This window comes from Danio rerio, chromosome 7, assembly GCF_049306965.1.
Source record: "Danio rerio strain Tuebingen ecotype United States chromosome 7, GRCz12tu, whole genome shotgun sequence".
NCBI classification, from domain to species: domain Eukaryota; kingdom Metazoa; phylum Chordata; class Actinopteri; order Cypriniformes; family Danionidae; genus Danio; species Danio rerio.
In genome coordinates this window covers 52,136,673-52,162,500 of record NC_133182.1, presented here as the reverse complement: position 1 = coordinate 52,162,500, position 25,828 = coordinate 52,136,673, and the positions used below count along the sequence as shown (strand labels likewise).

At 35.2% G+C, this 25,828-nt stretch overlaps 1 protein-coding gene across 2 annotated transcripts in view; it reads left to right on the top strand.

Moving 5' to 3' along the window:
* ttc17 (tetratricopeptide repeat domain 17) overlaps positions 1-25,828 on the top strand; it is a 54,539-nt gene extending 28,711 nt beyond the window's left edge. Inside the window, exons 16-25 of one of the 2 annotated variants that reach the window (XM_068222365.2) lie at positions 2,698-2,884; positions 6,770-6,907; positions 11,094-11,356; positions 13,727-13,877; positions 16,477-16,597; positions 16,703-16,862; positions 20,920-21,003; positions 21,825-21,944; positions 22,046-22,189; positions 24,490-25,828. In XM_068222365.2, the coding sequence (XP_068078466.1) occupies positions 2,698-2,884; positions 6,770-6,907; positions 11,094-11,356; positions 13,727-13,877; positions 16,477-16,597; positions 16,703-16,862; positions 20,920-21,003; positions 21,825-21,944; positions 22,046-22,189; positions 24,490-24,621 (1,500 nt within the window). In that variant the 3' untranslated portion in view covers positions 24,622-25,828. The remainder of the gene's footprint in view (positions 1-2,697; positions 2,885-6,769; positions 6,908-11,093; positions 11,357-13,726; positions 13,878-16,476; positions 16,598-16,702; positions 16,863-20,919; positions 21,004-21,824; positions 21,945-22,045; positions 22,190-24,489) is intronic. The other variant, NM_001423800.1, reaches the window with a different exon arrangement.

Genomic DNA, 25,828 nt, shown 5'->3' with positions numbered 1-25,828 from the left:
CCCCTTATGCAGCCAAACTTAATAATATGTTTTAATCATTTAACTGATACCATTATTCGATTACAAACGCACCCTTTCGGTTAACGGTTAATCGATTATTTTGAGCATCCCTAGTCTCAACAAAAATCCAACACACTGATGGAAACCATATCCTAGACTCTCTAACACTGCCTTATCTCCAACAAAAAGCCTCTGTTTTCTACAGGATGACCAACCATGTGCTCAGCAATGACTTAATACACTTAAAGGCAATTTGGGAAAAGGATATCCAGAATGCAATAGGGGATGAGGAATGGAAAAGTACTTTGTCAAATACTGATAAATACATAAGAGAAGCTAGCGGTTTTACTGCACACCTATTTCGACTCAATAGAATGGGTTTGTCAAATAATAATGTTTGTTGGAAATGTCAAAGTAAGAGAGGCACATTTGTTCATTTTATCTGGGACTGTTCACTAGTCAGCCTTTTTGGCACCAAACCCTAAATAGGGTTATTGAGTAAATGGCTTGGAACTTTAATACCACTGTCACCAAGTTTATGCTTACTGGGAGAAAGGGAACAAATATTACAAAAGGGGAGTTCACAGTGATCATTGTGGGGATTTCAGTGACAAGCTAGAGTCTTCTTAAACCGCTGGAAAACTCCCAAAATTCCAAATCCAGAGATAAAAGAATGGGCTAATATAATGACTAAAACAGCTTTGTATGAATTTACTTTACAAATGACATGATAAGGACAAAGCAGGGGTCCCTGTATATATATGTGTGTGGGAAGACTTTTGGTCATATGTGACGATGTCTTGTAATAGTTTAAAATGACTCACCAGGTTTTCTTTATAAAATTGTACTTTTGTTTACTGTATACTGTACATCCTGGCTTTACATTTAGTAGGCCTACCAGTGATCATTTGTAACATGTGTTTGTATTATTTTGTCATGAACCAGAAAAAACTATTAAAAAAATTTGTTAATAATAATACAATTATTTTCAATGATAAAATTACTTTAAAAAAATGTTTGTGATAAAAACATTCTTCACAACAGTACCCATGGAAAAAATCTTCTAATGCTTCATTGGTTTTTATACAGGATTTTGACAGGGTCCAAAAAAGTAAAAATAAAAATAAATACATTTTAGACTTCAAGTCTTAAACTATTTTTTGAGGTCTTCATTTTTTTCTTTTTAAAACAATGGCATGGGACAGTGTTGCCACCTTGTGGACAAACTAATCACTGTAAAAGTGTAGTGAAAAAAAGGTTTATACGTGTATATAAGTTTTTAACCTTAAAAAAATGCCTTTGAAATTGTATTCGTGGTATCAGCGATACCTTGTAACTAGATAAATTCTGCCAGATCTGACTCCTTAAATAATGAATGCTGCATATCACAACATAAAATAATGTAACCAAAACAGCATCCATGGTTATGACTATCTGAGGGTGATTTGATTACATATGATTTGTAACAAAAACAGCGACCAATAATAATAATTTAATGTGCAAATATTAAAGGGCAGAAATGTCCTTTTAAATTTTGGAAACCATTACCCAAATGCTTTGTTTTTTTTAATATTATATTTTTATTTTGAACTTAAAGTAACACAGAGCAATACAAAAAGTAACAACTATAAAGACTGAAAAGAAACGGCAAAAACCATTGTAACATCAGTTCCTCCAGTTTTATACAAAGTTAACTATGTGACACATATTTCTAGGCAAGTGAGGAAAGGCAATATTGTGATCTTGCAAACAATGATCAGGCCATACTTTTAAACTGCTATCCTCGACATTTGACTTGGGCTGGACGTTATGACAAGAATTTATATTGTGATTTATTTCTTCATTTCAGTCGATACGTCATAACTCTTCAAACTGAATTTGCAAAGTCTACAATTCCTTCAGGTTCTTATAATGCTAAAAAAGTAAAATAAAAACAGTACAAAATAATTAATCTTCACGTTTTATTTGTATTTAGACATTGCAAACAAGAAATGTGAAATAAACTAATAAATAAAGTTCTCAGACTCCACTTATTAACAAAATATTTCCATTTAAACAAGAACAGCCTGATTATTCATATAAAAAACAAACAAACTCCTTCAGCCAGTATTCAGACAAAAATTTGACACTGACTTGCTCCAAATTGCTCCACCACCCTGTATCTATCTTCACCATACAGTGCAGGTATAGCGGTGCGTGAAAAATATTTTACATAATTTTTTTTTTCAATTTCTGTTTAACGGAGAAATTGAAATATATATATATATATATATATATATATATATATATATATATATATATATATATATATACGGTTTTGATGCCTTTTTCCATAGACAAATAATATATTTTTTTGTGGCTGCCACCGTACCATTTTTTGGAGAGTTTTTTTAATTTTATGACCCAACCCACAAAGTGAGTAAGAGCAAGCAAAAATAGCGATTGCTGGAGGTCACAAAAATAAGCCTTAGAGTTCAATCGGAAAATTTACCTCCAAAACTCATAAAGTTTAGGGCATGACCAAAAAAACTGTCCCAAGTCCTCAGCAGATTCACATTTGTTAGAGTTAGAGGAGATGGAGGGGAAAATTTGTTAAGCCTAACCCTACAATAATGACTTAAATGCTTTGTTAAGGGAAAAAAGAAAAGTGTATTCTGTGTCATAACAGTTTTCTGTTGTTGTTTTTTTTCACACCAGCCTCACACCCTGTTAAGTCTGGTCAACGTTCACCTCTCTCAGGGAAACCTGACTGGCGCTCTGGCTGTGTTTCGTCAGGCCCTGAGTCTGAGCGTTCACTGTGGCCAGTGTCGGGCCAGCCTGCCTCTAATGCGCTGCCTCCAGTTTTACCCCTTCCTCTACAACCTCCAGCACCAGGCCTGTTCATGTAAGTAGCAGTGAATCAACAGCTTACCCCACTTTACCTCCCTCCATCACTCACATCTTCCATCTCCCTAGTGTTGCAACCTCAGCGGCAGAACGCTCGGCGCTCTTTTTATAGCCCAGCCACTGTAATCTTTGAGCCAATTTTAGACTCTTTACCGTTGCATCTTCTATTCTGGGTTTGCTCCCCTTTTCTCTTCTGCTCAGCATCCCGCTCTCTCTCTCTCCCCTGGCACTGCTGAGCGAGAGAGACTTTGAAATAGCGGAATCGTGTCCTCAATAATTCAGGGCACTGAAAATAGCACAGGCTTTATTTAGATGCTGCTGTGCTCTGCAGACAAAAATGAACTCATTGTCCTCTTCTGGTTTGGGGAAACTCTGAGCTATTGATTTAGAGATTGATGTGGCAACCCCATCAGAACTAACAAGCTCACTTATAAAAGAGTCACTTATAAAAGGGTTTGGCATGTGCTTCTAACACTTAGGTGTTACAACTTTTATGTAGTTATTTAAATATTCACCTTTTTTTCCTGCATGTTTGTACTGTGTTTCAAATTATTGGCTGCTCTTCCTGTTTAAACTAACTTGATTCATTTATTTTCTTTTCGGCTAGTCCCTTTATTAATCAGGGGTCACCACAGTGGAATGAACCGCCAACTTATCCAGCATATGTTTTACGCAGCGTATGCCCTTTCAGCTGCAACCCATCACTGGGAAACATCCATACACACTCATTCACATACGTACACTATGTAAATTTTAGCATACCCAATTCACCTATACCACATGTCTTTAGACTTGTGGGGGAAACCGGAGCACCCGGAGAAAACCCACGCGAGCACAAGGCGAACATGCAAACTCCACACAGAAATGCCAACTGAGCCAGCCGAAGCTCAAACCAGCAACCTTTTTGATGTGAGGCAACAGCAATACGCACTGCGCCACCATGTTAAAATAACTTCATTCATCATTGTAAATAAGTAGGTAGTACTACAGATCATCCATATACAACTGAAGACAAAATGATTAGCCCTTCTGCGAAATTTGATTTCAGTTTTCTAATATTTCTAAATTGATGTTTACCAGAGCATTTTTCACAGTATTTATTCATATTTACATGAATAATCTGGATAATTTATTTTTTTTCATCTGGAGAAAGCTTTTTTTAAACTGCTAAGGTCAATATTATTAGCCCCTTAAGATTTGTTTTTTCTCGTTTGGCTACAAACAAGCCACTGATGTCCAATTACTTGCCTAATAATTAACCTAACTTTCCTAATAAGTCTTTATATTGCACTTGAAGCGAAATACTATCTTGTAAAATAACTAGCAAAATATTATGCATCATCATCACAGCAAAGACTAAATAATTTAGTTAAAAAATGAGTTCATAAAACTATTATTTTTCAAAATGTGAAAACCTTCTCTCCATCAAACATTATTGGGAAATATTTTAAAAGGAATTAAATTTTCACAGGCGAGCTAGTAATTTTTTCTTCATCTATCCATAGAGAGTAAAAAACTGAGTGGCTTTGTGCTTTCTTTTTATGTATATAACAGTTCTGCCTGGTTGTGGAATCTGATTGGCTGATAGCTGTGCAATTCTGTGCGATAACAGCACTCGTACAACCTCTTCACCCTTGTGTATTTCTTTGCCCACATAGAGTGACAGCAGATGTATAAACTCACTACTGTTTGACAAATATTGCAGCTGTTGCAACTTCATGTACTTTCGAGGCTTTTTTAGGTGCGAATGTAGTTGTTTAGATTGAAATTATGCAGTTTATTTATAAGGACAGTGCCTATTTTAAATATTTATCATTTCAGAAATACAACGTGTCTGCATCCATCAGCCTGTCATATTAAGCAAACAGTGGCATCCCCAGGAAATTTTCTTAGGGGTGGCCAGATGAGGCCACATCAAATCTTTGCGTGGCACGATCAAAAAAAAAAAAAAAAAAAAAAAAGAATTTAGTGTAATGTTATATTTTTGTTTCTGGTTAATGAAATAATGTGGTTTTGATTAATTTAATAAATTACTTTTAAAATATTGCAATTATTCTGGAAGTATATGTGCAAACCAAATAAAAATCAATATTTAGTTTAAAAACACTTTTCAGGTCAGTTATTTTTCACATATTCTCTTGTCATCAAACAAAACTACACATTCATTTTTTTTTTTACGCAAACTTGAAATTGTTGTGGTAAAGTCAGCTTATCTGCTGCGGTTGAATGTCAGCGGTTCATCCCTGAGGTGCAGCCAGCTAATTTTACTAATTTAAATTGCATTTAAATTAATAACATCAGCAGCAACATCATATTGGGGTGGCCACAGGTAAGCAGAGCACCCATCAGTGCTGATATACAGCCATCTCCAGGGTTTATAAGGTCATGGAAAACCTGGAATAGTCATGGAATTGTGACATGGCATTCTCCAGGCCTGGAAAAGTATTGGAAAAACAGAAAAACCCACAAAGGTTTAGAAAAGTAATGGAAATTAGTTTACCAAATATCTCTATACTTGAATTAGGGCTGCGAGATATTGGAAAAATCTGACATTACAGTATTTGGTATTTCTGTGATATATATTGTGATGTGAATACAATTTCTACAGATGATATAGCAGGTTTATTTAGATTGATTGAGGGAATTTTGTAAAGGAGTGAACCTTAAATGATATATAACAAATAAATGTAAAGCACAGATAAATAAAATATAGTAAAAATAAAAGTGAATGATAGTTTTCAGGTGTTCACTATTCTGGTACAGATATTGAATAATTAACACTGCATAGTTTTCTTTGGATATTATTTATTTTTTGGTAAAGTTACAAAAAAAATTCTTGTAGATGTTTAAAAATGTGAAATATTGAACTGTTACCACAGTCACAGACCTTAAAGGGACAGTTCACTCAAAGATTGAAATGAACTCACTATTTCCTCACACTTCACTTGTTTCAATACTATTGGAGTTATTAAATTATATTCTTTTTGTGTTCATTTAAAAAAAAGTTAACTCATACATGTTTGAAACAAGTGAAGGGTGTAATGTCAGTTTTGGGTGAACTATCTCTTTAAAAATGCATGCAGATGATAACCTTTTACTCCATTATGATGAAACTATAATCCCAACATTGCATATCCTACGATGTGACCATTGTGGATGCATACATTACGATATCGATGCTGAAACGATATATTGTGCAGCGCTTACTTGAATATAAGTTAGTTGTTAGTTGTCTTTATTTCTTTTCTGTCCTTGGCCAGAAACTTGCTCTCACATTGTTAGTGCTGTGTAAGCATGATCAAAATCAATTTGACATAGATATAACAGCTAATTTAAACAGCATAGATTGTTGCATTTTGTATATGCTGTATAAAATTTGAACATCATTGTTTTTCTTATTATTTACCATCTATATGTAGACATTACATAAAACATTACGTCATAAAAAAATTACTTGAAAAGTCATGACATTTTAGTTGTAAAAAATTTATAAACCCTGCATATCACACTGCTATATGTAACCAAAGTCACTGTACTAATGTGGCCAAAGAACTTTTGAGTTCACTATGCTTTCTTCTCTTTGCATTTCCTTGAGTACAGTAATATTCATGGCTGTAATATTTTTTTCCCAAAAGACTTGTAGTTTTTGGGGTTTTCTGAAAGTATTTTGTTAATTATAATATATTTTTATATATTGGATGAATGAACTGTGAGGAGTATAATGGCATCTTAGAGTACCATGTTTTTTTAGAACTCATTTCACTGATTGTTTAATGAATCTAATACCATAGCACATGCAAAGAATCCTAGGTTATTAGAAAAAGGTTGATTTGAAACATTGAGGTTAAGCAACATATGATCTGAAGTATGTTTGTGTGTGTAGCTGGTGGAGCCTGTGAGGTGGAGGAAGACTCAGAGCTGGAGGACTGGGACACGGGCAGCAGCAGCAGCGGCAGGCAGGAGGTTTGGGACAGTGATGCCATGCCTGTGTCTGCTTTAGAAGACTCGCTCCTCTTTGAGAGTAAGATTAATATATAATTTTTCTTTGTGTCAGAGTTTCTTTTTTAACATTACTCAAAACTCTAAGCCCCTGTTTTCATCTGGTTTTAAAATGTTAGTTAAAAAATGAAAATTCTGTCATTAATTACTCATTCTAAGGTTACTTTAAACCCAAGAGACCTCCATTTGGGACACAAATTGAGATATTTTTGATGAAATCCAAAAGCTCTCTCATCCTCCAGAGATAGCAATGATCCTGAGACATTCAAAGTCCAGATAAGGAATTAAAACACAAACAATAGGCTGACGTGGAAGACATGGGCAAACAAACTGCTGTTTATGGAGGATGTCTCAGAGTAATTAAAAACAGAATTTTCATTTTTGGGTAAAGTAATCCTTTAATGGACATTTTTAAAAATATATATTCTTTTCGCTTGTTATTAAAGGGTCATGAAACCCCCCCCTCTTTCAGTTAATTCTATTGATGATCCATAGAGCATTAATGGGCATGGAGTGCTGTGGGCATGGCCGGCAGAGCAGGGGAAAAGGGGGACAACAACTGTTAGCTTACCAACTCAGACAAAAAAAAAAAAAGACACGAAACAAGAGGAGATGCATGCTTTTATAGTTTGCAAAGCAAATAAATATAGATAATATAATAGTTTATTATGATAGGTTATTCATAATTTCATACAACATATAACTACAAGCTGTTATATCATCATAAGATAATCATGTTCATATAAACACTATAAATGAGGAAGACTTTCTCTCTTCCTGCATCCCGGGTCTGGATGGAGACACAGTGGATAGCAGTACAGCAGGTCTCTTGCCCTGTCCATTTCAACCATTAGCTCTGCCGGTAATCCAGAGGATTTTAAACGATGTGTTATGGCGAACACAGCAGCATCGATAGATTTAGGCAATGTGTCTGAATGGGAACAAACTCAACTGATAAAAGACAAAGTCTGTCATTCTCCAATTCTTCTACAGCTCTCCTGACAAAAACTCTTGCTGCGTACAAACAGCTCTGCTGTATCGGCCCTGATAGAGCAGCAGGCAAAACATGCAACAAACCCCTGTGAATCATGGAAACAAACACATATGACAGTTCATGAACGGCTAAATACTGCTGTTTCACAGCTTGGCAGGTGTGGAAGCACCGGCAGTCATAAATAATTAAGCAGCAGGCATCTCCCATAGGAAAAGAAAACTCTATAAATAATAAATAAATAATAATGAGAAACCGACGCATCATCACTGGACAGGCAGATAGGTGCCACACCAATATTGATCCTGCCCCAATAATGATTTTAATTTAAATTAGCTCCAACTTATCCAGTTTTCCCCGCAATTAAAGGTATTGCTGTGCTCACACCAGACGCGGCACCGCAAACAAATCATGCTATTTCGAGTTTAAAACATTTCGAGTTTACTTGCTTCATTTGTGCGTCAAACTCACTTCATAATAGATGCGGTTTCAAATCATGGGCAGAGCTTCTGTCTGCCCGGTGACTCTAGCTTGGTTGCTAAATGGCTAACATGGAGTAGAGTAAGAAAGTAGCTGTGATTTATGTGGTTTCGGAAGGCTGAAAAACAGCATGATTCATTCTGCGCCGTATCCGATTTCACTAGATTCGAGACACAAAGGTGCACCCAGCTCTGCGAGTTCATCAACTCCTCCAGAAACTATACCTAGATGATAGCCGCCTTCAGCAGTGCTTCAGTCTAAGCCGAGCCCAGTTTGATTAACTGTTGTCCGGTGTCAGGAAGAGGATTTCCCCTCGCAACACCAACAACAGGCGCTACATCATAATCACTCTCCTACAAGAGCAAGCTCATGATTGGTTAATGTGGCATGAATGTCCGCTGAAATTTAGATTTTCCAACTCGAGCGATAGGCACGTTGTGTCAAACGCACAAAGCGCTCACCTAGCGCTGCCTCACCGTACGTTCACACCGAAAGCGGCGAGAGCGTCCAAGGTCGCTCTGGCCGCCCTGGCGACAACGCTGTCTGCCTTCAGCTCCGGCGGCGAGAGCGTCAAAACTCGCTACATTGATCTCGTACTTAAAGGAGCCGTTGCAGCATTATCAGTTACATTCCTGCATAAGACATGTTTTTAGCGTGAAAATGTTGCGCACTTCTTATCAAATTCATATAACAATGGAAGATCAAGTTGCGTGTGGTGTGGCTTTGCTCTATTTATCCAATATGTGTCCATATGTCTGAAATATCCTGAAGCAGCAGTACTGTTTTGTACTGTCACATCGCGTGAGATTCCCGCTTTTTAAAGATAAATTTACATAACATTGATGAACATCAGTAACTCGCCAGTAACTTATTTAATGTATGTTCCTGTAAGAAAACATTGTAAATAATTGGAAATCCGGCGACCGCAATAATCAAACCCTTGGGAACAACTGTGGTCGGAACCAAAGTTCACAGGTCTGTGTTCCCTGAACTGCTATCAAGCGGTGGACGTCTTTATTCTGATTGCTTGCCGCCGAACCGCGTCATAGCTCATTACCATAAAGTTGACTTCATTTCAACTCTCCTCGACGCTCACGCCGGCGAAGACGCGCCGCGCTGCTCCTTGCCGCTTATCGCCGCCGGCTCTCATTGAAAATGAATGACTTCCGGCTACTTTGACGCTCTCGCCGCTTTCGGTGTGAACGTATGGTCATTCATGTGAATTATGCAGCAGGATGACTATTCACATCTTAGCATTGACTTAACATGTAAATCACTGGCGCTTGACACTTCATCTACGTCTTTTGTGAACGCAGCATAACAGGTGCTAAAGTTATCTTAATATATGCTCAGCACACAAATCTGTTAAGATCTCATCTCTTGTGACCACGTGTTTAGATGTCAAGAAAGAAAACTATACATAACTTACAAGGAAGCCATTATTTATCTGTTGTTTTTCCGACTCATGTTGCGCAACTTATGAGCAAGCAGAAAAGTGAGAGTCTTTTAAAGTATAAAAAAGCACAGGAAATGCAACCATAAAAGTAAAAGGGTAGGCTGTTTCTCAATTGCAAGAACGCAGAGAATAGACTCGTGAAGTGACCTCGGAAGAACAAACTCGGGAAACCGTGAGAACACAGAATGTGTCCTCTGAGAAATGAGATGCTGCGTTCTTCCCTATTTCTTTCTGATGGTCACGTGACCTTCACGCGTCTTACTGGAAAAAAAATTAGACATTACTGCATTCACATAGAGTTATTGTTTTTCCCTTTTTCAATATATATACTATGCACAAAGATTTTCATGGTGATGTTTATATTCGCCATTTAATTTAGCGAAACTCCTGAGATAAAGAAGTTTTACCTCTGAACTTTAATAATAAACCTGTATAAAACGCTGCGGTTCCCACCTCCTTTATTCAGCCAAAATGACTTTTGGGACTTCTCGTCCGAGTTTTGTGCTCAAGTCTCCTCTAATGTGTCCTCAATTTTAAGAACACATCCGGGAACTTTCATGCATCCTCCATTTTTGCGGTCTTGCGTTTTGGAACCGATCTTTGACAGTTGATGATGACATTACATGAGAACAGGAGGACGCAAGATCGCTGAGAATCACATATTGAGAAACAGCCCTAGTATTATTGATTCTGACTGGTTGATGAACATTTTAAGGTGTGCAGTAACTTTCTGACAAACCGACAGCTCAGGTAGCTCCAGTAAGATATTAACAACATTACAGTTTCATATTACTTTTCCTTACAGCCTACTGCACCACAGCAACAGAACCAAAACACTTTGACATCCCTAGCTAAGATATTTTTACTCTCATAATAAAAAGTCTTTTATCTCTCCTGTTCTTGCTAAACGAAACATGCAGTGAAGTGAGGTCATGTGATACAGCAATATGGCACACGACTATTTTAATAATTCACAGCTGCATATTTTATACCGTTTCATATTTCATACCGTTTCACTTACTATTTTTAAACAATAGCTGCCTGGATACATGCAGTGCAATAGTATTTTACACCAAACAGACATCCCCAGACTGTTTGGAAATTAGAAGTACGGGACAGTTCATCCAAAAATGAAAATGTACTCACCCTCAGCTGGTTCCAAACTTGTATTTCTTCTGTTGAACGTAGGCTTGTCAACCGTCCCGTGTGAGAAAGCAACAACAGAATTGTCCCTTTAAACAAGCGGCAGTAAAAGCATGTCTCTGTTATTGTCCTCTGCAGAGGTGGTGGTGGACAGTAATGGCTCTGGGGAGGCCAGTGGACAGGATAGGACCCGAGAGCCAAAGGCTGAAGGGGGGGAGGAAGAGGAGCAGGACTGGCGTCTGAGAGAAGAGCTGATTGGAGCTTTTGAAGGGGCTCTGGACATGAACGGGAAGACAGGGGATCTGCGGGGCATCCGTGTGCTGAAAAATGACAGGGTCATGGGGGCGAGAGGGGGAGGGCCCTGCTTCGGCAACTGTGAGGATGATGAGGGAGCTGAATGGGTAAGTCCATTTAAAACTGCTTGTCAATGCACACATTCTATATTACTTTCAGCGCTATCAAGTGCATTTGGCAGCGGAAAGGCTAAACATGCTTTCTTCATGCATGGTAGGGCTGCACAAATTCATGCACATTTTGTCAGTAAAGCCGGCTCCGTAGTCGAGATACATCCAGCTGCAGACCCACACACATTTCAGGCACACACACAATATCATAGATGATTAATGACGGATCAGTCTTGTTTTTTTTTCTTGTTTAACGACAACTAACTGCTTTAGGGTTGTTTAGGGTTGCCCATTTCATTCATTATTATATCGTAACAATCATTTTAATGTCTGTGCAGTTTTGGAACTCAAATTATGTCAATAAACATAGTTAAACACTTAGGACTTTATTCACGTATCCACATACACAAAGTATTTAAAAATATTTTATTATTATTAACAGTTAATTTGTTTGTATTATTTGTATATTTGTTTGTATTAACTATATTTTTTTACCTATATTAGTTGCAACTATAATTACCTCAAATAACCAGCACTTTATGGATTAAAAACACTATAACAATTTAAAAACAACATATTATTTACTATAAATTACTATAGTATTTAATGTGGGAAATTATTAATAAAAAAGTTATTAGAAAATTAAGCAAATAAATACTATTTAATCGCTAGAGTAAAATATTATATATATTTAGTGTTATACATGTATTAAATGTAAAAAGATTTGTATTACATATAAAGATGTGTTATAGCCTCATACATTTTAAATTACTATTATTTTCTTCATTATAATAAATCCATTATATTAATGAAACTTGTCCAATTTAGATCGTTTATATAGCTCTGAAAAATTTTTTAGTCAGCTAAATAATGATTATCTATGATGACTGATAGAAATCTGTTCCCCATTCGCCTGTCTTGATCACAATATTTGTGAAATAGTATACAGTAGTGTTTATTACACTATTTATTAACAATATATATGAATATTTATTGATGATGATGTCCGAGAAGACGTTAATAACATAAACACCTGTAAGAACCATATATGGTTAGCCTAGATTGTGTGTGCTCCATTTGTGCCTGAAATGTGTGTGTGGGTCTGTGGACCTGCAGCTGGATATTATTGCTGTAGTCAGCTGTAAATCTCCAGCAGCTGCTTTCAGGTGGAGCAACGGTTACTACACAGAATTATAGTAGCTCACCGAAAAGCTACACAAAAAAAATGTGCAATCCTGAAATTGAAGACAAACATTGTGTGATTTGACACCTGTTTGCATCACTTCTCTGTGAAATATGGCTCTGTGCTGCTGATGAATCTGAACGAATGTAAAAAAATACACGATTTTAATCCAAACTCATAACTTTGAGTGTTTGAAATAAATCAGTCAGTAATAAGATTCCGTAGTTGTGTGTTTATTGGTCAAGTAAAGTCAATAAAAGCAGATAAATACTCAGCTCTGTTTGATTTGCTGTCTCTTCTTTGTGGCGTATTTGCAGTTTCTGTGTGAGAGCTCCCTTTAACACTCCAGAGGAGATTTACTACTGATCACAGAGCCGTGGTTTTTTTTTGACAACATGTGCAAGAGAATCATAGCCTTTGCTAAATCGCTTTCTCAATTTCATTTTGATTTATTGTGCAGCCCTAGAATATGGCAAAACAGTTCTTGATTATTTTTTCATATTTATTGGACAGTTTTTTCATTAATTTTAAAACATTACGTGTTTCAGGAGGAAAGCTTTTCCATTTAATTATTGCTTTACAAGTTGTTAAGAAAAAAAAAGTTAAACCTGTTTAAAAAGCAATACTGGCAATAAAACTGACTTTCACTCTGTGATCTTTAATCTTTGCTAAAATTTTTAAAAGTTAGGAAAGTGCACTAATTATTCCTGAAATGAATTTCAATGTCATTTGTAAAATATCTTCGAGATGTTAGCTTCACAGAAAGTGTCATCATATCTGTCAAAATATGGTCAACCCATAAAACTAAAATTGCAAAATTAGTGCCGGCGTTTGAATATTGTGAAAGTACAGGGGGAATATCCAAGTGGGATTTTATTTAAGAAAGGTTTTTCCTCTTGAGATTTTTCTTCCTTCACTCCTAAAATGTTGCTTGTTTAAACTACTTATTTAAATTGAGTTGAAACAGAACAATTCTTAAGCTGTTTTTTTGCGACTACTTAATTGTTTTATGTGCAATCCACGTACATTTGTAAACCCAGCACTGCATTTTTTACATTGTTGCTGGTCTTGACTTCTGACCTATTGATTTAACATTCTGATATTAGATTTAGAGACTAATCTTGAGGGATTACATTTGTGGTCAAAGTAAATTCGTACGTTTTTTTTTTTTTTCATCTTTCCAGATAACATTCCAGGTGAAACGAGTAAAAAAGCCTAAAAGCGATGCATCAGAAGGTTGGGTGGGAGAAGGAGATGTTCGTCAGACTGAACCAACAGCAAGCAACTCCATCCTTGAGATCAGTGGACCCACAATCCCCTCACCCGGACCCTCAGGTGTGGAGCCCCTACAGCCCACCTATAGGATGTGTTTTTTTCTATCAACACTAAGCAGTATTATTTTGACTAGTATTATTTCAATACAATGACAGTATATTTTTATAATTTTATATTTATGTTTTCACTGTTTTAAGTTGTGTTAAATTTATTAGTCTTTATGATTTTATTGACATTTTAATTAGTTGCATTTTTTCAGTATTTCCATTTCACTATTTCTATTTGAGCTTTTAATTGTTGTAATTTTAGAATTGAGATTATTTTACTTTGGTTTGTTGGCAAGGTAACATTTCAGTTTTTTTATGTATTTATTCAGCTTTGTTTATAGTCATTTTAGTACTTGAGCATATTTAATACAAATTTGTTTTTGCTTTTTTTCTTAATTTCTGTTTTAGTAGTTCTTAATTTTAGTTGAACAAAGTAGCTTATGATTTTAAAAACATTTTAATTTAGCTTTATTATAGGATTATTAAAAAAAATACTTATTCGTTGACAATATAACATTTTTCTTTCTGCTTTAGTTTATTTTTATTCCAGTTTTCTAGAATTATATGTAGTCCCCCCCCCCCACTGTTTTAAATCTCAGTAAATTTTATTTTATTATTCTTATTTTTCCATTATTTCCATTTCAATATTTTAATTTGTGCTTTTGATTGTCGTGATCTTAGAATTTAAATGATGTTACCTTGATCCATAATATTATTTTCATTTTCCTGATTTTAGCTTTATTTTGGTTTGTTGACACACACTGACATATATATATATATATATATATATATATATATATATATATATATATATATATAAATATATAAATATATGTATATATATATATTAGGGGGTGCAATGGTTCAATCTATTCACGGTTTGGTATGTATCACTGCTTTGGGGTCACGATTTCGGTACAGTTTGTGCTAAGCTTAAAAAAAATGTTTACAGAACAATTTAAAGAACATTAAAGATATTTATTGGGTAACAAACACCTGACAATGCAACAGCTTCACACATTTGACTGTAGATTTGCATGTTCTAGCATGAATTAAATAAAAGTAGGGCATTTTGAAAATTGTATGTTCAAATAAATTGCTTAAGAAAATAAAGAGAAAAAGCTTAAATTTCCCCTTTTCTATTTTACATCTCCACTCAAAAGTCTCAACCAATTATGCAGATAATAATTAGGTCTACACATCTTAATAAGTGAGCACTTTTAAAGTATTGACTACTTCTGTTTATGTTGTTTGCTTTAGTCAGTCAACAATGCATTTTTATTTATGATTTCTTTATGATTTTATTATGATTCCAGAGAGCTCCGTTTCACTTATCAGCACCATCGTAGTGAATGAAACTTAAGCAAAGAGAGAGCGTTTACCTCTTCTCTCTTAATTCAGCAGGGACAGTCAGTCAAAAAGAAAACTGTTCTTAGCAGACAGCGGGTAAACAAAGTGAAAAGCAGGAGTGATCCGGTGCAGAAGAACACCATGCAGGAGCGGGACTGAAGAAACAGACCTGCTGTATGTCCACATTTTTATGTGACGCTTCTGGGTCTGGACATGGACCTCGATCTGCCTATAAGTGACCATTGATCTAGGTCATCTTTGCAAAAGCAACAACAAAAATCAGCATTTGTTATGTTTTGTGTCTGTCTGAATTTACTTTGTGTGTCTGTTAAAACATTGACAGCAATGCTCTGTGATTTGGCCTCACCTGCACGTTTGCGATTTATCTCCTTTATTTGCCATACTGAAACGCATAGAAACTCCATATGTACACACTGACACATGAGGAAACGTGATGTCAACAACAGATTTACATACTAAGAGGGGATTGGATAGGTCTTCGCATGTGCAATAAATGGGAGGGTAATCACAAGCATACAAAGGCAGAACTGCTTTGTTGCAGTTGTTTTTATTAACAAATCAATACTGACAATGCATATTCTGAACTGCGAATAACAGGGCAAACAAAACTGTGGGAGGACAACAGGACGATATGTTACTGAAAACCATTGCATCCTATATATATATATATATATATATATATATATATATATATATATATATATATATATATATATATATATATATATATTATATATATATATATATATTTATTTATTTATTTATTAAATATATGTGTATCAGTATTGTCAGTTTTTAGGATATCTATAATCTAGCGTTTAATATTATATATATATATATATATATATATATATATATATATATATATATATATGTATATTATTTATATATAATACTTATTAACTTATATTAATACTTTATATATATATATATATATATATATATATATATATATATATATATATATACATACACATTTTAATTGAACTTTATTGTGGTTTTTATTTTGTTTAAAGTACTTATTTTGGTTTGTTGAAAAGGTAATCTTTCTATTTAGCTTCATTTTTATTTTTATTTTATTGTTAATGTTCACAGTTATATTATTTTAGTCTGTTGACATGACAATATCTATGTGTTTCATCAAATATTTGATCATTTTTGTATTAATGTTTTATTTTATCGTAATAGTTTTAGTACCAGTACGAACACAGATGTTTCATCCTAATATTGGGTGTTTACAGAGAGGTGGAAGGACTACAGCAGTCTTGGTTGGCCTGGTCCTGAGGAGTGCCAGCGCACCCGCCGTGTGGACCTCACCACTGTGGCGAGCACCTGGCTGGCAGTTTCTGCAAAAAACATAGAGTAGGACATCATTCATAGCTTCATTCTCTATCCTCAAACACATTTAAAATACTATCATGCTTGTGTTTTGTCTTACACTTACTTGTGATTCTGATTTTTTTACAGTATCACAGAGCACATCGACTTTGCCACTCCGCTCCAGGAGCCAGCAGTGGAGCCTGTGTGTAATGCCAACCTCCCTGCCAGCATGCACACACTGGACCACCTGAGCGGGGTCGCCAACCGCGGAGGCATTCACTACACTGGAGAAAGTCAGCTCAGAGAGGTGCGCATTTCTCCTCTTTACAGCCATCACAAGGCCTGTTGCCATTATTAAAGGTTGCATGAAGTGCTTAGAAATATGCATTTTTATTCGATGTTTGATGTAATCTCAACATGAAGAGAGTGTGGGACATAGTGTAGCTCTCCCCTTTTTAAAAAAACAGCCAACAGCTTTTTGTTTAATCACTGCTCTGCCAGTGAGAGTGGTTGAGCTCAAGTGCATCTAATGAAAGCAAATGAGAAGCGTCTTAAAAAGGGGCGGGGCATGTCAGATACTAGAGAGCATTTGATTTGATTTGATTTGATGAGAAACTAGTAAGAGTTGATGTGAATAAAACTGTTGATCAATTCAGGCGGAAGTGAGAAACTACAAGCTTTACATGTTTACATCAGTTCTTCTAAACGCAAATTGTGTCACTGTTTTGGATTAAAAACACGCTAGATTGTAGATATCCTAAAAACTAACAATACTGATACTAACATCTAAAAAACTACTTTAATTTCAAGGGACCTTTAAAGTACACATGAAATCAAATCGAACCATATTGATTTTGTTAGCTTACATTTCTAGTTTTGTGGTGAACAATTCATCTGAGCATGCCATTAAGAAAATAATTAGTTTGCCCTAAAATTAAATTCTGAAAATGCACTTACATTTTGTTTTTAGTTAAATTAAAGGTATCGGGCGTGGTTAGGATACTTAGCCACGCCCCTCAAACTGTCAGTTTTGACAGGGCTATGATAAAGAAATGGTGAGGAGAAAGTGTCTGTTAGGTTGTAATAAAGCCTGTTTCACACCACAAGCCTGAGCAGAGCGTGTTTTTTTTTTTTTGGTGTCCATGCTAACAGATTAGAGCTTTGATACTGCAAGCAGAAGCAGTGCAGCGATAGTTTCGGCGCTGGGTCTATTTTTGTCATGCTCCTCATGCTCAATTAAAGACACAGTGCATTGTTAATAAGCAAAAACGCATTGAATGACTGTAAAAATTAGCAATTTTACCTAATAAATGCATCGATAATATCCATTTATATATATTATATAATATACAGTTATATAGTCAATCAAATGAATTTAAACGCTTGAAATTTCAACAAATATTTATTTAGGCCTGAACTTTTAAACCAATATAAAACAATTTTAGTATCAGTTTTGCTTGAGTTGCACACTAGTTTGATCATGTATAAATATCATTATGATTATTTTATAAATATTATTATAACTATAAGCCTACAATATCTTGACAATCAACAACAAAATGACATGATGTCACAGGTGATACAGTTCTTTAGGATCTATATCATTTGTAAAATAATCAGCATTCAATAAAGTTGTTCAAGCATAAACTGAGATGAAAAGCCGTTTACACATACACACCTGTCAGGATCAGCAGGCGAGCACAGAAACACCATTGAAAATACTGGAGTAAAATAAATGTTTTAAAGACATGGAGGGGAAAATGTCATTTAATGCAGTGCTTCTTGTACAATCTGAAACCCACTTTATATCGTATATCAATGAGGCAGTGGAGATCGCTGATTTTTAAAGAAAACAGACTCTCAAACGCTGCGATTTTGTAGCTGCATACAGTTCACAGAAAACGCTTCAACTGGGTTACTGCAAAACTAAAAGTTCTTCTGCATATACCCTATTGAGCAGCCCTGCTATAACCGTAATCAAGTTGATGTTTTTTATTATGAGATATAAACATACCATGTTTTTTGAGTGGATGCTAAAGCTTATTAGGATGTGCAGAATTTTCGATCTTTGATTCGATAACCACTTTCTTTTGGCTTCTTCCACGACTGAAATAAAATACACAGTGTTTATATACATTATATATGTTACATTATATATATATATTTTTAATATATACATTACATTATATATATTAAAAACACAGTTTTTAAATATCAAAAATCCAATTGGTTAAACTGGCAGTGGGCTGGGTTACATAGAACAAAACAGACAGACACTCTGAAACAGAACGCACATTTTTCATGCAGAATTACTGACTGAATTACTGCATGTTCCTTAAATATTTGCAATAAACATTTTAGTATTTTCATACTTAAGAAGAAGAAGAGTCAATAACATACATATAGCACCTTTTTTTTAAATAAGTATGTTTATTGACAATATACATCACATTATGTAGAATGTGAGAATACAAAGGATATCAGGACTTTTTTTTTTAAAAAATAGCAAAGTTAAATAATAACAACAATAAATAAGTGGGAAAAAAAAAAACAAAAAACAAATACAACCCACCCTGCCACCCCCTATCCATACAAGGTATAATTTTCTCAAATTTTGTCAAAACATGTCTTATTTTGATGTTACGTAAAGATAGTTGAAATGGTTGATGATAATAGATAAAAACAATAATGTCCAGAATGATGCACAAATAAATTACATTTACATATATGATAAAACATTAAATTTAAACAATAACATAAAATAAGAGAAAGTAAAAACAACAACAACAATCCAAAACACTAGCAAAACTAACAATAATTGTTCAAAATAATCAATTATTAAAGTCTAACCGAGGTAATGTGTCCAGAAAAGGTCCCCAAATATAATCAAAGCAGGTGGGCTTTTGTCTGACAGAATACAATATTTTCTCAGGGGTACTTTAAGATACAAGCTCATTGATCCAGTGTTTTTTTTTCAGGGGGGTTCTCAAATTTCCATTTTTGAAGTATACATTTTTTAGCTGCAGTGCTTGCGAGCAAAATAAAATAGCTGCTGTGGTAGGTCAAGTGAAGTGAACTGATATCACCTAGTATCCAAATTTTAGGATCTGGATCAATTTGATTATTTGATATTTCAGGGGATGTCACAATGACAAATTTTCATAATTTCTCCGAAACCGGACATCTCCAGAGCATATGAAGAAGTGTCCCAGTAACAACTTTGACACATGGCAGAGGTCTTGGAACTAAGTTTGTTTGTGCCTAGTTCAGACTGCGTGATTTTAGCCCCGATTTTGGCTCGCCGACAGGTTTTGAGAAATCGCCGACAAATGCCTGAAATCACAGGCAAATCGGTGCTCGTGCACGTGAGTGACAATCACACAGTATGAACTATCAAAGACGCGATCTGAGAGAATCGCCGATGAGTCGCCGATGCCTGCCGATGCCTGTAAGATATTTGGCGTGCTAAATATCTGGAGCTGTCGGCGATTCAAATCATGCCGCGTGAAATGAGTTTTGACTGAAAATAACATCAGCGATCGCCTACAGCCAATGAGAGAGCGGCTTTTACTTGTGAGTGTGTGTGTGTATACCTGCTGCAGGCCAGCGGAAGGCTGGGGGAGAAGTTAAAAGCGCTCTTTTTCGGTTTATTTGGACCCACGAAATGGAGGAAAAACTAATGGAGTTTTGACAGGACTAGGCAAGCGTGTCTGTTTGACGTTTCATACAGAAAGAAATTAATTTATTATCAACGTTGAGGAGAAATGGCTAATTCCCTTTAAACCCAGGTGATCAAATGTGTACATTTTCTACCCCATTAAAGGCTTCTTTCTCATTGTGTAGTAAATAACAAAAGATATACTACGTGTTTTTGGCTGTAAACGTAGTTTGGATGAAGTTGTCGGCGATTCTTCCTATAGTAAAGTCATGCAATGTGAAAGTCCCTGTCACCGATACATCTTGCAGTGTAAACAAAGAAGCGACTAAACTTTAGCCCAGATAGTCAAGCAGTGTGAAAACATCTGTGACACGACTACTTTGAAAATCATGCAGTCTGAACTCGGCATTAATCCATATGGGGTGTATTATGTTCTATGCAAAATATTAAATAAAATTTGTCTGTTTAGTGGATATCAGTACAGTTAGTGGTGCTTCTAAAAAGAGTACTCCAATCACTATCGGTGTAAGAACACTCCAAACATATTGCACCTTTAACACCAAAGCCCCAACACAGACAATTAATCACCATAATAATATTTTCGAAGAGATTCATAATTGTGACAGCCCTAACCATAACTGATATTCCTGAAAGATTCTGATGTTTGTGGTCTTTATTTAGTCTTACCCTCTGCACTCTGTCACAGGTCTTACAGAATCTGGGAAAAGATAAATTTCCCTCACAGTCTTTTGAACAAGTGGGAACACGTATTGCCAAGGTGTTGGAAAAGGTATGTGTGAACGTAGCTACAAGCAAAATTGCATAATGTCATGCAAATGTTTTAGTTTGAATCAAGCCTTAGCTGCCTGGTTTTTGCAAAGTCCGAATAACAGACCTACGCTAATAATCAAATGTTTAAAGGGACAGTACACACAAACATGAATATTTACTCACCAGCTTCTGTTGAACACAAAAGAAGTTATTTTGAGGAATTTTGGAAATCTGTAACCATTGACTTTTCTAAGTATGTGTATATGTACTATAGATGTTAATGGTTAGCAGTTTCCAACATTCTTCTGAAAACAAAAACAAACAGACACAATGTTGCAGCACACACCATAAGCCATTTTTTTGTTCCAACAAGACATGATAGCTGTGGATCCTATTTTAAGAATAGTTTATATCCTATTTCCATGACATAACTGGAACAACAGTACAAACTATGATAATCTCAAGTAGAGATTTGGGGCTTGCATCACTTGAAATTGGTTTAGTTTGCAATATTGACTGGCTGGAGGTACATTTTCCCACATTTTACACATCTAAGTCATACACAAACAGCAAGATTAAACAGATTGCATTTAAGAAATGCAGTACAAACAAAACAGTTACTACACTGCTTCTCATTATTTAGTTATGTAGACAAGATAATGATTTGAAACTAACATGTTTGAGACAATCATATGTTTTTTTAAATCTTATGATTCATTGCATTGTATGATGCACAAACAAACAACACAGTATTACTGAAATCTGATATCATTTTCAATACAGTTGATAACAGATACAATAGGTTATATCTGATAATCTGGGTGTTTGTCTATTGTTTAGAATCAGACGTCCTGGGTTCTGTCCAGTATGGCGGCGTTGTACTGGAGGGTGAAAGGTCAGGGGAAGAGAGCCATTGACTGCCTGCGCCAGGCTCTGAACTACGCGCCTCACCACATGAAGGTCTGCTCATTCTCAAACCACTACAGTCTTAGAAAACTCTTATGTTTTCTAGAATAGTAAACATTTCCACATGATTTACATGTGTGTTTCTGTTCTGTTAGGATGTGCCTCTCATCAGCCTCGCCAACATCTTCCAAAATGCCAGATTATGGGAGGACGCCCTCACTGTGGCGCGCATGGCAGTGGAAATCGCACCTCACTTTGTGGTTAACCATTTTACCCTGGCAAATGTCTATATAGCTATGGTGAGTGTTTTTTTTTTGTTTGTTGTTCATTTAAATCTGTCAGCCCCAACTTATTCTCATTTGAACCCTTTCACATGTGAGCTTTAAATGCTTCAGCTGACCCTTTTGTCTGAGCGTTACTTAGAATCCATTGCTTTTTGAAGTTCCTATGGCAGCGTGTCAAGTTTATCACGTGACCCACCAGCTCAAATGATCAACAGTATATACATCATATTACGTTTTTTTTGCCCTTTTCTGTAAATATTGACTAATGTTCTTATTATATTGTGAAATTTCTGATACTCCAATTCTCAAATACATGATAGATCATATATTTTGTCTTTTAAACAGCTTTAAAGATCATATTATTTGTTATTTGACGGGATATGGGTGATGCTGTTTTTACTAGAAGGGATTGGGTTGCTAGCGGTGATCGGAAGTTAAGGAAAAGTATTTATATTATTTATTGAATTACACATTAATTGTATTTTATTAGCTAGATGCTTTACAGCTGAGAATACTCGCGTCGTCATAGCATAATCTAATACAATCATATTTTTATTAGATTATGCTATGTTGACGTGAGTATCCCCAGCTGTATCCCATCTAGATTTCACCCTCTCCTGTAGCTCGGTAAAGTCTAGATGGGATACAGCTGAGGATACTTATGTAAATATAGCAAACTTTTTGTGCTGTTGTACAACAAATAATAATTTTACATTACCATGAGGGTTGGATTTACAGTTGAGGAGGGTACATGCTAATAAAATACAATGAATGTGTAATTTAATTAATAATATAAATACTTTTTAACTTCAAGATTGCAGTTCTATCCCTTCTAGCAGTAACCACAGGAGAGATCCGAGCTGCTGGATTTACGTCATGTTTTTTCACAATTTTTTTGCTGAAAAAAATGATGATAAGCCACTAGTGAAAATATTCTAGTAACATGAACAGTGTGTATTTTAAGTGAACAAAGCAAATCGTCCAGTTGTATGGAAAAATGACTATTATTGCCATCTCCATAGTCATCCGTGTGTGTTTTACAAACCTTAAATGGTATATTTTGCTTGTAGTTATGATTTATGACAAGCGCTGTGCAACTCTCTGTGCCACAGCATGCCGTCAGATTTGAAATTTAGCTGTTGATGAAGCGCGCTCTGAATGATCTAATCACACTAGTGTGATCGTACACTTCAGGCTGATCACACTAGTGTGATTGTATGTGTGAAAGGGTCAATGAAGACACTTGTCAAATTGTACATTTAGGTTTATGAAAATAATAAAACATTTAATTTTTATTTTATTATATCATAAAAAATGTGTATTCTACTAACTCATTTTAACCTGAAATTGACAGAAAATTCAAGAAAAATATTTGAATGAATTTTATTCCAAATTTGAAGTTGTTTTTCGAATCATCTTTGAGTAAATAAACTAATAGTATCTGGCTGCAGATTTGCACATATAGAGCTAGTGACATCACTGTGAGGGGCGGAGTTAGGTGTATGCATTGAAAGCATTGCATGCAGTCTCAGTTTGCATCTGCGCCAGGTTTGCAGCTGGACTCCTCTCAGATTAATAGTAAATTAAATTTTTTGACTGAACCATACTTTAAAGCAGTGGTTCCCAAAGTGGGGGTCGCGGGAAAATGACAGAGGGTCGCTTAGTGATTTCCAAAAGCCAAATAAACTTGATTAAACTATTAGAATGACTAAATTTTAAACATAACATACAGAAGATAAAAATAGTAGCCAATAGTTGCATAAAAACAACATCAGTAAAAACAACATCAGGCAAATAAAAAGTTATCAGCCTTTCAGTTTTTTTTCATAGAATTGCTCTGTTTACATTAGATTAGCAACACAGCAATAGCGTCAGCTGCAGCAGATGAGGTTAATATTAAATTAAACTAAATAATAAATATCTACAAAAATTACATGGTTGGTAGACTGTTGCCCTTTTTTCTGTTGCCAAAATCCTTATGTTTTTTTTTTCCATGAAATTTTTATTTTATTTAGTATTTTTTGAACACAGAAAAACATGCCGTTGACAATCAGCATATAACAAAGTGTGTAGATATACATATATAAACCAATATACAAGTAGTTAAAGGATGGTATTAATAATAGTGTCAGCCACGACAACAATATTGTCAGTAAAATATTGTCAGTAACAAGCCAGTATCCTCATGTTTATATAGGCCTTAGAAGATACGGGGCTTACGAATCACTGGCATTGTTCATTTCGGGGTCGCAGGCTGAAAAACTTGGGAACCCCTACCTTAAAGTGACGAATGCTATATCTACTTTTCTTTACAGGAGGAGTTTGAAAAGGCCATGCATTGGTATGAGTCAACTCTAAAACTCCAGCCAGAATTTGGGCCAGCCAAAGATCGTCTGCGCACCATCCAGTGCTACCTCCTCTCCAAGAGAGACCGGCGAGCTCCCTGAACACACACACACACACACACACACACACACACACACAAACATGCTCCTTAATCTTAGCTATCAGTGAGAATCACTGTGTTTGTCTATTTGTTGTCTTAATTTGATAAACATAAACCATATCAATACTGTCTGTAAGGTTGGCTTTCCAACTGAACAGTTACCTTTTTGTTTTGATCTTAAAGAAAATGTTCTGATGTTTTATGGCTTATGGGTTGCTTATTTATTTCCTATGAAACATCTTGGTATCCCTAGAAAAGGGTATTATCTGGGGGTCGTGATTCTGACTTTGATTGTGCCAGATTGTATTGAATCCAAATGTTTTTTTTTTTTTAAACAATATCAATAATGCAATTGTACTACCATCATATTCCTATGTCCATCTCTGCAATAGCTGCTAGGTGTATAAAGGGTGTCTTAATGTTATTCACAATACAGGTTTAGTCCTTTCCTTTACACATTCGTTCTCAGTTTTAGTTATTGCTAATGATAACAGCTCAGGCCGTTACGTTTTAGTGTTAGCTAAGCTCATAGGATTTCTGTGTAGATCTGCCATCCAAGCAGGGTAAAGCGTTCTGTACGTCCTCCTGTTTTTATTTTTATTAGCTAAACATATCAGATACTACAAACATGTGGACACTTGGTTGATATATATATATATATATATATATATATATATATATATATATATATATATATATATATATATATATATATATAAGATGAGAAGAAATAAGTCCTTGACGTTCAGAATAAAGACAGAACATATTTAAACTAAGCAAAAGAACAATTAACAACATTTATTTTCTGTTCCTCTTTAAAACCGCGACCTTAAATAAGGAAATTATTTTGCTCAAAGATAAAAATACTTTATCATAGATCTCTTATTTATTGTTCTATAATCAATACAAGTCAAAAGAATGTTGGTGTTAGTATACATGGAAAGTTTCTCGACAATTAGTGGATGGGAGGTTTTTAAAGATGTTCTCTGACTGTTTTACTACATGAAACTTGAATCACACATCCAGTATTGGTGGACATATAAAATATCTCATCCATGCTAATGTATCATATTTAAATGGTTTATATTAACTACAGAAATCTTCGTGAATGAGCTGCATTATAAAGTGTTTTACCAAATCAACCCCCCCCCCCCCTGAAAACCTTCTAACATTAAACGAATAAAACTGGCTGTTGGGACGATGCAGGA